A 15096-nucleotide genomic window follows, 5' to 3' on the forward strand; every position below is an offset into this window, starting at 1 on the left:
ATTATTTCACATATTTTAAAAACTATTTTTTTTGTGACTCACCTTGAGATGGAGGCAGTATTGTGTGCATGTAAGTATAATATCAACACACACCCATATCTACTTATATCGTGTTTCTGGAGCAATATTTGCCCAGGTTATGTTAGGTGTGCTTATTAACAAAGCACAGTTCTTGTTCTGAGCAGGTGGGCACAATAAGAAACTTTATCACTCAAGGTTATAGTTGTGTTTCCTATAATGTGAACCATTTTCTGGAGGTAATTCATTAGTTTTATAGTTTTGCTATTTTCTGCTGAGGAGAAAGGGATACTACAGGCAAAAAAAAAGCGAATTCCTTGAAAATCTGCTTTTGTTTCAGGTGTATTTCCACCTGGAGCAAGTGTGCATGTTTCATTTTATTCCCCAAATTTAATTCTCCTACTGTTCTTTATTTTTAAGATTGAGGGGAAGTAAATAAAGTTGGCCACTGTTTAGATGAATGTAAATGCTTCTGAAAAGCTCTTTGAAGCTGCTAATAACTTCAAGGTGAAAATCTTGATATTTTGAGGTCAAAGGAGGAGGGGGAGTAAACGTCATAGAGTTTGGGGAGTCATGATTCAGAGGACTGAAAAGAACGGCTTGGCACAGCCTACTTGCATTTCTCGTTAGTGTATCAGCAAAAAAGGGTCTTGGATCTTGCCCTGCTGTTCCTGGCATGGAGTTCACACATGGCATGCTATGGAAAACCTCATCCAGCAGCTGGGCACTGGGTTATCATTGTGGATTACCCACAGGTAATCTACAGTAAGAAGCACCCATTGGTTTCTAAAAATCAGTGACCTTTAAGGTGTGTTCAGTAGAGGATCCCAAATGTATTTTTGCCATGTAGAAAACTATGCTTGCCATTTTGCCTGTTTCATATGTATCATGCTTTTCTAGAAGTTTAAGAAGTGCATATGCATAAAAAATATAAAGGAATGCAATTCTGGGAAGTCAGGATCTTAAGGTAGTCTCAGAATTTTTCATAAAACTTTCACAGTTACGGCCAGTGGAAAGAACAAATTCCCTGGTGCTATTTATGGCAGAGACTCAAAGGAGCTGTGATGGCTAAAACAAAAAGAAAAATCAGTTATTAACAATCTATGATTTAGCCATATTACTTCCTTAAGATGGCTAGTCTTTGAGGTCTGGGTAACTTCTTGTAAAATGAACACTAAAGGTGACATTTTTGGCCTTTGATGTAAAGCAATTGGTTTAAATGGTAAATATTTGGGGCGCCTGACTTTTCTGCAGATATTTGTGTGACAGGCTCTAATAATTTGGCAGAAATTCTCTTTTGCCTGCTTGTCTTTTTCTCTGGACAGTTCTCCACATTTCACATAGTTCTCCTTTCCAGGCTGTATGAACTTAAAAATAGATTTACTGCTCTGATAAACAAGTCTGTAAACAGCACAAAGTAATCTTCACTCTGCTGTTCATCATTTCTGTAATAATGCAGATATTTCTACAGGAGCTTTAATGTTCCCCTTCAGAGGCTTTTCAGGGCACTGTAAATCAAAATTAAACTTTAACTTTGTAGAGGTATTACTTGGTAGGAATCTATTATTTGCAGCTCTTCAGCAAAGCTCCAAATACATCCAACCTGTCTAATTTTCGACAGCCTTAAAATAATTGCTGAACCTGCTGAGTTCACTGGGTCTTACCTGGCTTTTCTTGTTTTTTTGGGGTCAGTTAGTTACTTTGGTGTGGTTTTATGTTTGGGGTTCCTTCTCTTCCCCCCATTTTTTTTTCTCCTATGATGAGAAGTCTAATTAGGGCTGTGTTTCATCTTCAGTGGCAGACTATCCCCAGCTTTTGAGAATGCATTTGTGTCTTGGTCTCCTCCAGTTATCCTCATCATGCTTCCTGTAGCCCAGGGCTGCCACCTCCCAGTTCACAGTGCTACAAGATGCAGAAGAACACTTGGGAAATATCCATCTAGGCCACTACTAAGTTCTACTGAAGCCCATTCCAATGGCAAACGTAAGCCAGCGCTGCTGGTAACAGGAAAGCTATTCTAGCTTTGTGTTATTTTAGAAAGGGTAGGAATTTAACTTAGTATTTTAAATGGAAACAAAAACAAACTGTAATTTTAAATGAACTTATGATATAATATGGAATCTGAAAACTATGAACAGATTATTTTTATTTAATGTTCTTAGGCTAAACCCTTGATGCTCATTTATCTGACTGCTTCCATGATTATACCTGTTATGGTGGTTTATAAAAGTTTTTATATGAGATTAAAAAATTAACCTTACTAATGGCTACAATTAAAACCTACACTGGAGTAATTTGAAATGGGACAAATTCTGTTATTACTCAAATCATACTCTCTTCACCACATTAATTTGTGCTGTATTAAATTTGAGATACCAAGGTTGTTCTGCAATGTCAAAGCTTCTCTTATTTTGAGGGGTTTTTTTTGAGGGGGTGCTTTTGCGACAGCTGAGTGCCTATTGTAACAATAATAACTTTGAGTTCGGTAAGAAATAAGTGGCATGTTTTTCCTTACTAAGGACTCCACTGAAATTGATGATGTATGGATTTGTAAAAAGAACTGGCCCCTGTGGCTCAGAACCTAATGCTTCCTTTATTGAGACTACAAATGTCTCAATGTTATGGACCAGGATATAAAAGTCAGATATTTTAATAATGTCACTGTTAGACTGGAGGGCAAATTTATCATAAGGGTTGATTATAGAAATTGAGCACCACAGTGCAGGGCTTTAAACTTTTTTTTTTTTGAACTTCAAACTTTTTCCCTGTCTGTGCACAGATTTCCTACACTTGAAAGGTAATTCACATAGAGGAAACATGTACATTTAAAGAACATTTGTATCTAACTATCTGATGTGCCATTCATTACAAATTAGATGATCCACTGCAAAGGAAAAGATACTTGGGAATAGCTTTTGTCCTGTGATGGGGCCTAAATATTAATGTACTTGCATTCAACATCCCCTTGGAGGCCACATTTTATTTGTCTGTTGTTCTCAACTTCTTGCTTCTGCTTTAATTAAATTCATTAAAGTGACATTTAGCTCAGGCTGGGACTGTGCTTCTGACCTCTGATTTGAAGGTAGGTTGTCATGTATTTTTGAAAAGCACTCTAAATTCAGCCTCCCTTCCTTCTAAAAATCTTTTGTTTTTTTCCTATGACCTGAGCTAACCTTTTCTGAGCTGATTCAACTCTATCAGCCCAGCAGAAACCCCCCCTTTCCTTTCTCCCCCCGCTGGTTTGGTTTCTTGGTGAATTATTGAGTTGACCTACTCCATGAAGGGGCACAGCAAGCACAGAACTTGATGCATATCCAGCAGCAGAGCCATGGCTGGAGATATGGGGGTTTGTCTTAGGGAGGAAGCCAGGATCCCTTTTCCTTTCAACAGCACTCTCCTGGCAGGTGGGCTTACCCTAGAGCACTGCCTCTTGAGCAGCTTGGAGAGTGGTGACCCTTGGTGATGCCTTGCTCCAGTGCAGAGATCAGCTTCAGAGGCATTCACCTGTCCATAAGGGGGAAGTAGGTGAGTGAAGCCTTGTTGAAAGGTAGGTTCTGAGAGTTTCCCATCACTCACCAATGAGGCAGCGGCCCATGAGTCCTAGGGAGACTGTAGAATGGAGAATCAGAAAGGAAGCACAGTATTTCTGCTGCACTGCTTCTTCCCACAGTCCTGATTTGAGTCTCCCTGGCTCAGTCTGTCCTTCACACAGTGGCTCAGTCACCTATCAACCTCCCCCATTCAGAGCTACTATCTTGATTCTGTGGGTTTGTTCTTTAATCACTTAATTTTCTTCTCTCCCAGGGCTTTGCAATGACCAATTTCCCTTATGAACGCTCCTCCCTCAGTGCAATTGCATCCACTTCACTGTTGTTCTCTTTTTCTGGTGATCTTCCACAACACACTTTGCCCACTGTCTCTGAGTTTCTTTTCTCTTCTCTAGGAAGCTACTGAGAGATTCTAAGAAAATCTACTGCTTCTTACTCATAAGGAAAGTTTCTCCGTTTGAGTGTAAGGGTTTGTGAATGTAAGGGGAGAGAATAAGGATATTTATTGGCTGAACGTGGCAAAGAGATGAGGAATGTTGGTGGTTTGAAGAGTGAGCAGTAGAATTACCCCAGGACGTAGCTGCTGGCACTTAATCCTCTGGCTGCTGTCCCTGGGCTTTTTAGGCATCCAGAGCGGGGTGGAAAGGGCCAGCTGTTTGTCCATCACTGTTTTGAGATCTTGGGTGCCTAGAAATGTGGAAGGAGATCTGACATGGAAATAAAAGGTGCTTTGAGGCTTGCTTCAGAGATGTTCAGTTTAAGACTTGGCTAGGTTTTGGAGTTTTTTGTGCCCCCGTTAGTATCCATAGTTGTGTCACCTTGGAAAATTCACTGATTGTGTTTGAATTTTGGCAATCCCTACAGAAAATCCTCTCTGTGTTTGCTACAACCTTCTGTGTATCCTTATAATTGTGGGGGAGGGCATCAGTTATAAACTTAAAGATGAAGATCTACTATTTTCACTCATGGAAGCTTGGAGCAAATCCCCAGCAGATGCCCCTTGTGTGTTGTAATGGAGATGGAGTAAGCAACTGATGGAACCATAAGGTAGTTGACCTCAACCGCCACATAAACAGCACGGGGAAGTATATGAGGATTTTCTGGTTTTTAAACTTTTCTTGGTTGCTTTGGCTGGGGTGTTGCCCAACCTTCTGCTTCTCTACTGTCTTTTTATTTTTGTGTGCTCCATCCCACCGTGTTAAAAGATGCTCTTTCAGTTTGTGAAGTCTGTTCATAGCTGCCTGTTTGGTCACCTTCACCGTGATCCCCCTTACCCAGCGAAGCAAAGTTGCAAATTGCTTTTGATATCATCTATAAAATAGAGCCCATCTTGGAGGATGTGGGTATTTGATTCATAGGGGGAAACCAAAGTTGAAACCACATGCTTCACTTTCTGAGGATACATCCAATTCTCTTCTTCCTTTCTGAGGCAGATTTTAGAGCACTTAATGGGGGAGATAAGATAATGTTCCCATTTTGATAGATGAGACAGCAATCAGCTGAGGCACACCGGGGAGAGCTGGGAGTGGGGACCAGGAATGTCCAGCCTTGTACTACTGATGGCTTCAGCTCTTCAGCCATTTCTTCCCTGGGGGAGCTGGATATGGATGCTGCAGGCATTTCCTGCAATGTCTTGGCACCAGCCTTTGTCTGTAGGATGCACCTTTAACCCCACTGCAGGCTGAGAGTAGAAGAAAGGCTTTTCCACCCTGTCCCTCTAGAAAAGACAAAGTTGTTTTGGTTTGGATTGATTTTTTTTTTTTTAATTGTCAGCGTCTGTAGAGAAACTGGGAGGAAAAAATGGTATTTCCATATTTGTATATTAATCATACGATTTCAGAGAACTTTGGACCAACCAAGCTATTTTAAGCTTGCCAGAACTTTGTTGATATTTGTGAAAATAGTGGGAAATGGGAGTATTGGATGCTTGAGAAATGTTTGCTGTCACCATCGTTAACTCAAGCTTTTGCTTGCTGCTAATATTGTTCTTGAGATCAGAGGCCAGACATAATTTGGATTAAGGAAAAGAGAGAGAAGAAATACTGAGCAACGTCTGCATGCTGCAAACAAATGCTCTAAGGAGACTTTATATCCTAATAGGGAAAAGTAGGGCCTGGTTTAGAAAAGCACTTCAGAATGTGGAGTGAGCCCTACAAAGCTCATTGACTGAAAGGGATTTCCATTCCTACCCACACCTTGAGAATAAGAGGAGGGGGAGATTTTTTATTATTACTTTATGATTTTTTTTCTCCACAGAACCAAGGTGAACTGTGGGAGTATTAAATACTGCAAAATTACAAACACAGAAGCATTCTTCCAAATTACTAGGAAACCTCTTCCCCCAGCATGCTCTGTTTGCACTTGGGAACAGTAAGTCAGATACTTAGCTGGGCAGACCAAATCATATACAGAGCTTGTGAAAATAATTATCTCTACAATTCCAGCTTTTGTTTCACGGCCTTTAAATATGCACTGAAATTTCACTCTGAAAATTCTGAGCCAGAACATGATTTTGCTGGGAAAATTGCATATAAAATCTAATTAAAAGCATCAACCCACACTTTTCTTTTAAAAGTACATCTACTACCATCATGCCTCTAAATGTAACAGAGCTCAACAAGTCTCTAGCAGCCAAGGAGACACGTAATTTAAAGGCTATTTCAGCATTTGATTAAGCACACAGTGATAACTACAAGCCCGTGCCCTGCAGGCATGACAAGAGGCAATTATGTTCTGAGGTCAAAAGCGAGGGGGAGAAAAAGCACAAGATTTTGATGACTTACTTAATTTTCCAGCTCCTGAAATTAGCAGAGACAAAGGAGTTCTAAATCGCCCAGATAAAATCCTGTCATTATCTGTTGCCTTTTCACCCTCTGCTCTCACTTTGCCCTGCAGAAGCTCAGGAGGATTATTTTCCACCAAATGGCTGCACTTAAAAAACTCGAATTGGCACACATTTAAACGTAAAAGAATTTGAAAAACACTCTCTTTAAGTTCTCTATTTAGATGGCTGTCTGCACATAGGATCCTGGAAAAAGACACCTGTTTTTCAAAGTAGTGAGCAGCCATCAGCTCCTCTTGACTTCAAGCCAACAATTAGGTCACTTATTTAGGAGATTAAATAAGGAGCTCAATGAGAGACTGCGAAGATAGGGAGCTGCTCAAAGAAGAGAGAAGTGTATTAATGAATTAATACAATCGTGCTGTGTATTTCACAGATAGGCTTTGATGTATCTTGTTTCACAGCAAAAAGCAAAACGTCTTTGCTCCTTACAGGAAAACCAGTAAAAATGATTAAGTAAGATTATCATATAGGGACACAACAACAAAAAATGTGTTTACAAGGAGATAAACAGCCAGGCTCTAATCTCCCTTTGCAGTATTTATTGCAGATACTGGAGAAGGAAAAAAAAGCCATGCAGAGCGAGTGATTTGGTGGACAATGGCAGGATGGAAAACGTGTGCCTATTGCTTTAGGAGAAAGCACGATAGGAGAGCATGCTGTATTACAGTATTCAGATGCTTCTAGTTTTTCCAGGGTGTTAAATTTTTTATGCTTTTTATCCAGAAAATAAATGTAAATGTTGACTGTGTGATACCACAGGGAGGTGTCTGTAAGTGAAAGCTGTCCTTCTTACAGCAAGCAGTCAAGTGGTTATGTGAAAGGCAAAAAGATGATTTCCAGGAACTTCAAAGCTGAATCTAGAAATGTTTGCATCTGTCCAGAGATTCTTTACTGGAGAGTAGGGCATGACCTGCTGTTTTGGGGAAGGGGTGTTTTGGGGGCATCTGTGAAACTGATATGCATGCAATTTTAGTAGATCAGTGCTGTAGAGTCTCATGTACAGGAGACAGAACCAGGATACCAGAAATGTGTTCTCATTTGACATAGAGAAATCTCTTTAATGGTTTTGTAACTTGCTGTTAGTAATTCTTAATGCCTTATTTCCAGCATAGCACAAGAGTTAAGGTTAGCTGCATTTGTACAGTATTGCTGTTTGACAAATACACCACGTTTGTACGAGTGAATTCTCAGGCATTTAATTTTTGTGATTTTAAGCAGGGTTTTTCTCAGCTGTCACAAGTTTAATGTCTTTCTTCGACATAGAACAATTACTGAAAAAACCCCTAAACCACAGGAATTAAGAGCAAAAATATACTTTCTGAATCATGTTGCTCAGAAGTTTTGTATTCTGTAGTGGGAATTGAAAAAAAGTAAAGTAGTACTAGCAACTCTCTTTGCCCTTTGTACAGCCTGTGTTAACCTTCCAGGGAAAAAGATCCAAATTGCCCAAAGACTGGGCCAAACCATAGCTCCAAGCAGCTAATACTGCCTGTAAACCTCATTTTGTCATTTTTTTGGCAGTTAACAGGAGTCATCTAAGCACATGGCAGGAGGAGGGAGGGCCCTTGGCCTCAGCATTCTGCCAAAAGCTGCTAGAAACCTTCTGCCTCCCATGTCACCAATCTGCTCAGGTTTAGCACAGAATAGGCTTGAGAGGAGAGCTCGCCACAGCTCTTCTCCAAAATCAGAATCCTGGCATCAGAAGTTTTTTGGTCAGCACTGGCCTTCTGCCACAGAGTCCAGTGTTTGACAGAGCAGGGCCTGCTGCAGGCTTCTGTGGACAGATCCCTGTAAGCAAACTTAATACCTCTTGAAGCTGTTTGTAGGGCAGGCTGAAATTGCTGGGCTCTGCTGACTCTGCCTTTCTGGCTGACTTATGTCTTCTATCAGATGTTGTCTCTAATATTGTCCCATCCTTCCTCCACTCACCTTGACCGATGGTATCAAGCCAAGGGTAAGAATGAGGCAATGTTCCTTAGAGGTCCATGCCTGTCCTGCTAATTTTCCTCCTCTTGTAACAGGAGAAGTTGGTGGCAGTGAGAATGTATTGCATTACACAAATGCATGGTGCAATATGAGCCCAGGGCAAAAGTGTTTCTCCAATCCCGGGGAAGGAGGACATCTCAAGTGATCCAAACCCTAAAGCTGTGCTAATTGTGCAAGCTATTATTCAAGAATAAGCAAATGCCTGTCTTGGGAGTTTGGCAATTTGTCCAGGGAGGGTCTGATATCAAAGCAATCCCTGCAGATGTACTGGAATCGGAATCTGAGAATCTGCCCAGTGATACATAAGTGAGACAGCTGACAATAATAGAAGGATTCATGGAAGTCAATGTGTCGGATTGCTGCCAGACAGACAGGGCAGCCTTGGTATGGTCAAAATGGTATTCTGAGAAATGTCAATATACTCTTATTTTCCATAAGCAAACTTGGTGTGTGTGTACTGTGGGGAAGTTTTACAGAACAAACCAGCAGAACATTGGATGGGATTTTTGGTTTAGGGGAAGGGTATTTTGGGGTTCTTATAATGGGGCCAGGAGGAAGGGGAGCTGTTGAAAGATGCCTGGTATCAGATGGGCCATGGATCTACTGGAGGCTTAAACCTCTGTCACCATCACATAGAGACAGGCTTGGGCTGAGTTTTGTGGTTGGAAGTGTACAGATGTAGCTGGGAGGGCCCATCATCCCTATACCTGGGAACCTTTTTGGTGTGGGTGAGTTTCCATTCTTGTGGAATAAAGGAGGGAAGGAGTTGGCTTTTATTTCAACTTGTGACTGGTGTACTAGCCTGGGAAACAAGTATTTGGTTCCTAGCATCACCATGGATTTCCCATGAGATTTTCTGGAAGCTGCAAAACCCTTCTGTGGCGGAGCTGAGAAAGACAATGTGTAGCTACTTCATGTGGATATTTGGGGATTAATATATTCACGTTCGTCAAGCTGTTTAAGATCTTTGGATCAAAGAAGCTGTAAAAATGGGAAATACAATTGCTTGTTGTCAAGTGACATTGTTTACTAATACTTTAGGGCTTTGTTTTCAAGGCATCTCAAAGTGTGTTTCTTTTTTTTCTTTTGCACACTGTAGCCTGGATTTCTTTTAAAACAGGTAAGATTTCTGAGAGCTCTTTAATTTCACAAGTATTTGCCAGCTATTTGACTGTCTAGGCAGATCCAATGCAAAGCTGAGTCTGAACTTAAATCATCTGGTGTCCCATAAATTGGCCATTCCATGGAAAGTATCACTGCAGGGCCCAAACTTTGGGATGTTTGCCAGAACCTGCAGGCTATCCCCTGGCATGCTGCAGGCTACAGCAAAAGCCTGCATTAGGCTCACTAGGATCACTTTTTCTGAGGGCTAAGAGAAGGACCAGGAGCAATACAGATGTTATTACATCTGCTGTAGGACAGGTGCAATCTTGCTGAGCAGGTGGGATGCCGGTGCTTGGATTGCTTGTTCTCATAAAATTTTCTTTGTTTGTTCAAGTACAATGCAGGACTGTAATTTTATATATGAAAACCAACTAGTTTTTCACCTGGTAAGTAGAAATAATAACAATGCCATGGTTACTATTTTCTTGTTTCAATGAGGGATTTCTAAAGCCCTATATGAAAGGGATCTATAGCTTGTTTTTAAAATGAGAAAATCGAGTCACTGAGTGGAGAAGTGATTTCTCTGGGCAGCCAACAAGCCAGTGACCGAACCCTGTTTCTGCAGATCTTATCTGAATGGTACCAAAACTGTCTCAGCGCAGCATACGGCTAAAAGCTGCTGCTGAACGTGATCCCGCTTTTAATTTTAGCCTCAGTGAGGAAAGTCAGTGTTGACTGTGTTTCTGTGTTAATCCTTGCAGCTTTCAGCCGTGCCCCAGTGCCCATGGCTGTGGTCCGAAGGGAGCTGTCCTGCGAGAGTTACCCCATCGAGCTGCGCTGCCCGGGAACAGATGTTATCATGATTGAAAGTGCCAACTACGGCAGGACTGATGATAAAATCTGTGACTCTGATCCTGCTCAGATGGAGAATATCCGCTGTTATCTGCCAGATGCCTATAAGATTATGACTCAAAGGTATAGTATTTAATATTCTTTGTTTACTGACTGTCGGTTTTTTAATCCAGAGTGTACACACCGGTTTGTGTGTGTGTTTGCATGAGAAAATGCAGGTGCTTAGTCTGGGTGTATGTGCACTGAATTACAGCTATCATTGCTAAACTGTGGGTTTCACCAAGTTGTTTTAGCATCACACAATATAAATAACATTTCCTGTAAGTACTGCTCATCAGTCATCTTGATTCCCACTGCGTCCCGGTTCTCCCTCTGAAATACCTAAATATCCAGGCTCTTAATGAATGTGGAAGTGAAATCTTTTTCAAAATGCATATTCACTAGTTTTTGTGCTGTGTTCAAACAAAGGCCAGTAATCTCCTTGAAACAATCAATATTTTGTGTTCAGAATAACAGTTACAGTTTTCAAAGCACAGAGTTGTCTGCATCCTTCCTTGTGTTGCCAGGCTTAGTTTTAGGCAGGATCTGAATTTCCAGTCAAGCACTGGTATTCTCATTGATGAATTGCTAAATTTCTGTATGATAACTGTAGCTGTTAAGTGTGGCTGCTGCATTTGGAAATGGTAACTGAGAATACAGTCAGACGTGTAGACAGGCTCCTGTCTGGCTTGCAGTTTATTCCAACCTAGAGGTGTCTTGGTTATGAAAAGCCTCTTAAATGTTGCTGATTTTTTAAGGATATTTTCTGGCACAAGCAGTGTTGTGGGAAGGATTCATAAGTCACAGCTCTCAATGTGTAATTGAATTCGGTAATACATTCCTAATACATGAATAATTATTTAGTGCATTTGACTGTTAATTAGTAATAGAGATTAGTATTTCAAGGTATTAATAATGTCATTGGCATAGGCAAAGTGTTGCTAATTGATGTCATGACAACAGTGTTTGGGTCCTAACAGTGACCTCATAGCTTAAAGCAGTACAGGATTTTAATGGAGTGTCTTGCTGTTGTTTGCTGTGAAATGCTTTGCACTAAAATGGACTGGTGTGAACAACATGAGTTTCAGCTGTGTTTCACATGCTAACTGCTATTTTTGACTTCGCTTGAGAAACTGCTCCATGTTGAATATTTAGGTCTCAAAATGTTGAGAAGTCTCGTGAGAAACGTTCCCTCTGCTGCATGTGGCACCTCTAAGACCATTCTTTAAGTTGGATTTCCTTGCCTAGCTGGTTGAAGTCTTGTTTATAGGGTTGTGCCAGCCGACATTTTTGAGAGAAGTGGGAGGGGTAACAACATGCCATCAGCCAGTCCCTTGGATTTGGTGTGGTTTTAGTGGAATTACTGTAATTCTCCTGTTCAGGTTGTTAGTGGCTTCAAGCAGAAACCCTTAATCCTCTGCATATTGGCAGAATAAAGCCATGTCATCTCCTTTGTGGCCCGTTACAGAGTACAAAGTATTAATATTTTTAGATATAGATGCATTAGTGTCCTCCAGACAGCAACTCCTGAGCCAAATGCAGAGCTCTGCAACCTTCTGGTCAGTACCTACATGTAGCAAGTCTGCAATAAACATTGGCCCTTGGGTCAGGGAGGGCATATGATCATCTTCTGTGCCCGTGGCGCTGCAGTGAAAACTTCTGGTGATTACTCACCTCCAGGTATCATCAGTGCAGGCTCAAATGGCTTAGCAGAGACTTAGCAGGGAAGCTCATCTCTGGGTCAAAGTATCTCTGTTCTTCCATTTGGGCAGAAAGTGGTGCTGGAGAAGATGGACACTGAAGGGAGGGAAAGGTGTGCAGTCCTGTTATTGGGCACTATTGAGTTTCTTGGAAATAAATACAGCCTGATGTAAAAAGACAGGTAAAAAAGGGGAAAATATTCTACTTTGCATTTTTGTCAGACTCATTTCTTTTTTTAAGTCTCCATTAATTCAAAGAGTTGAAACAATTTAAAAATAAAGCCATTAAAATGAAATATGTTCTTAAGATGCAAACCAGTCTGTCAGCTCACAGCTCTGAGTACACTTTGCAGCTGAGGCTCTGAAAAAAGTGGTTTTGTGACAGCATAGTAGTTGTGGCGCTATGGCATTTTCTTCTGAAAACCTCTACCTGCAAAATTAATCAATTTAGCAGTATTTGGGTGGGTTTGCAGATTAATGCAGTCTCTAACACAGTGAGCTTGTCTTTGCTAATGCTGCAGGGTGGGGGAGCAGCTACTGAGAACTGAAGATTGTCGTGACAGTGAAACCTACGTGGTAATTGAAGCTGTGCATGGAAAGAAAAGTGCTATGTGCAGTGTGTGCTTATTATGCATTGATTAATTATTGCATTCATAAATACACAGTCCCCTTGTAGGCTCTATAATAAGTTGTCTCACTACTGGCAGATTTTAATCAGCAACACTGCACAGCCAACTCGGACACGTTCCAGCGTGGCTGTGGGGAGGGAGAGAGGGAAAGATGGGAAGGAAAGTGTGTGTGAGACAGAGGTGGTGTTAGTGTGTGAGCTCAGGCTGTGAGTGAGCAGATTTATGGTAGAGATTAGTGATTGCTCCCCCAGCCCACCCCCACTGAAAAAAACCTGGAAAAAAATAACCAAAAACCAACAGCCTGAGCTGACATGTTCCTTTCTTCTGTATGCCTATATAAATTAATTTTTGCAGATGACTATGTAGGTTATTTTGAAAGGGAAAAGCATAAATCTTATGGTGTGTTTGTGGAGCCCCCTAAGCAGAGGGAACACAAGGAGTTCTTGCTGCAAGTATTGCCCTGAAACTCTGTACAATCTTGGGAGCATTGCTTGAAGTAAAAACATCTTGTAGGGAGCTATTTTATAGGACATTCAATCTCTGAGGCCTATTTTAGTTAGTGTTTTTTTTTTCTTTTTTTTTTTTTTTAATTTTACCTGCTCCTCCTTCAAACATCTGAGCAGCTGTTGTCCGTAACAGCTCAGAAAGTGTGCTTTATGAACTGAAGTTTTTCTGATGTGATTAGAAAAAAAATGTATTTTGTAGCATGTTTGCTTTGGAGAAGCATCTTTGGAAGGCCTGTAACAAGTAATTAAATTCTAACCATGCCCATTGTAAATTGTGTGCACTGTACCATGGGAGACTTTGCTATGTCCTCCCTTGAGCGAGTGTGCCACAAAATTAACATATCATCCATTCCAACAGCCAGGGTTCTCTGTGAACAATAGGGAAAAGTGGCCTCCTATTCTGACAAGAGTTGCCTTTGTTTTTATAGTGTTAACACAGTTTAGTATATCAAAAACACCCTAAAGAAAAAGGGGAAAGAAAATAACTTCTGGTGTGCTCTCTTGAATTTCCTGTTGATGCTTCCCACCAAGGAAGCATCCTGGGTTGAAAGCAAGGGAAAGAAGAAGAGGGCATCAGGCTTTTGCATGTATGTTCACAGAACTTAGTGCTGTCAATACCACCTTTGCATTTGACTTTGAAGTTTGGAACATTCTTTTCTGTAGACTTTAACCTCAAGTGTTAAAAAGGGCGAGGGGGAGAGGGAAGTCCAAGTAGGAAGAGTAGAAAGGAGCTGATGTGTAGGTACACATACACAGAGCACTTTTATTTTTTGCCCTTAAGGCAAGAGCAAGGCATTCCTTTTGCTTTTTGGATCCTCATCTACCCCAACCATCATCTGCTGCTCTTAATCTGGAGGAAGGAAAGGAGGGATGGAATAATGAGGCAAAATGACAAAACCAGCAGGCAGAGCAGAAGAGACGGGAGAAATGTTCACAGGTCTCAGCAGTTGTTCTCAGGATCAAAGCAAAATTCTTTCTGCCCTAGAAGATGTGGAAGGCTCTTGCTGGGGAGCTCTCATCTCTCTCAACAACACAGAGAGCCCAGTTTGCAAAGTAGGCAGTGTTTGCCTTTTGCCACAGCAGAGCCATGCAGAGCTCTTGTATGCTGTGCTTACCGCTTCTGGCTTGGGGATGAGGGCTGCTGAAAGCTGCTCAGCTATCTCCTCTCTCCTCCCCTGAAGGGAGGCACAGCTGGGAGGTACTAGAAGTCCTGCTGGGCCTGCAGTAGCTTAGCTGAGCTAATTTCCTTAAAGTTTGAGTCTGATCTGCATGGCTTGTCCCTGTGGTTTCAGTGTTGACATCACTGATGAAGACTGCAGGTCAAGACTTAAAGGGAAAAAAAATAGAAAAAGTGCAAGACTGCAGGAATGTAAGACTGTGGTCAACTGCTCTCAGATTTGCCTTTAGTTTCATCAGAGTGCCTAATCTTTTTATGTGAGAAGGGGCACTCACAATTCTCTTGGTGGTTGGAGGGATGGCAGCAGGCACTTTGCATAGCGTAGGGGAGAATAAATAAATTGAATGAAGCAGCTTGCATTACACTGCAAAGATTTTTCATCTCCTGAAGGGCTGTGTTTTGCTAATGTTTTTGGTTGATGACCTGAAAAATGCGGGAGTCTGAAATGAAGGCCATTATTATTGTAATAATATTGCATCTCATGGTGAGCTGTTATTGATGTTATCATCTCCTGCAATTTTCAAGACACTTCTCAAATGTCAGTGATCTGCGCTTGCATTGGGAAATAAAGAGGCAGGATTACCTGTATTTTACAGATAGGATCATTCATGTTGGTCATTCATAAAATGGCCACTGGTTTTGAACAGACTAGTCTTGGGATGTTCTTGTGGAGTCTCTTATATGTAGTGGCT

General features: G+C 41.2%; 1 protein-coding gene across 19 annotated transcripts in view; it reads left to right on the plus strand.

Moving 5' to 3' along the window:
- Positions 1–15096, plus strand: part of ADGRL3 (adhesion G protein-coupled receptor L3) — a 489413-nt gene that overhangs the window by 218012 nt on the left and 256305 nt on the right. For 18 of the 19 annotated variants that reach the window (XM_033059584.1, XM_033059589.1, XM_033059570.1 and 15 more), the window contains exons 4-5: positions 9497–9517; positions 10263–10476. In XM_033059584.1, the coding sequence (XP_032915475.1) occupies positions 9497–9517; positions 10263–10476 (235 nt within the window). The remainder of the gene's footprint in view (positions 1–9496; positions 9518–10262; positions 10477–15096) is intronic. The other variant, XM_033059575.1, reaches the window with a different exon arrangement.

Source organism: Catharus ustulatus, chromosome 5 (genome assembly GCF_009819885.2).
Source record: "Catharus ustulatus isolate bCatUst1 chromosome 5, bCatUst1.pri.v2, whole genome shotgun sequence".
NCBI lineage: Eukaryota > Metazoa > Chordata > Aves > Passeriformes > Turdidae > Catharus > Catharus ustulatus.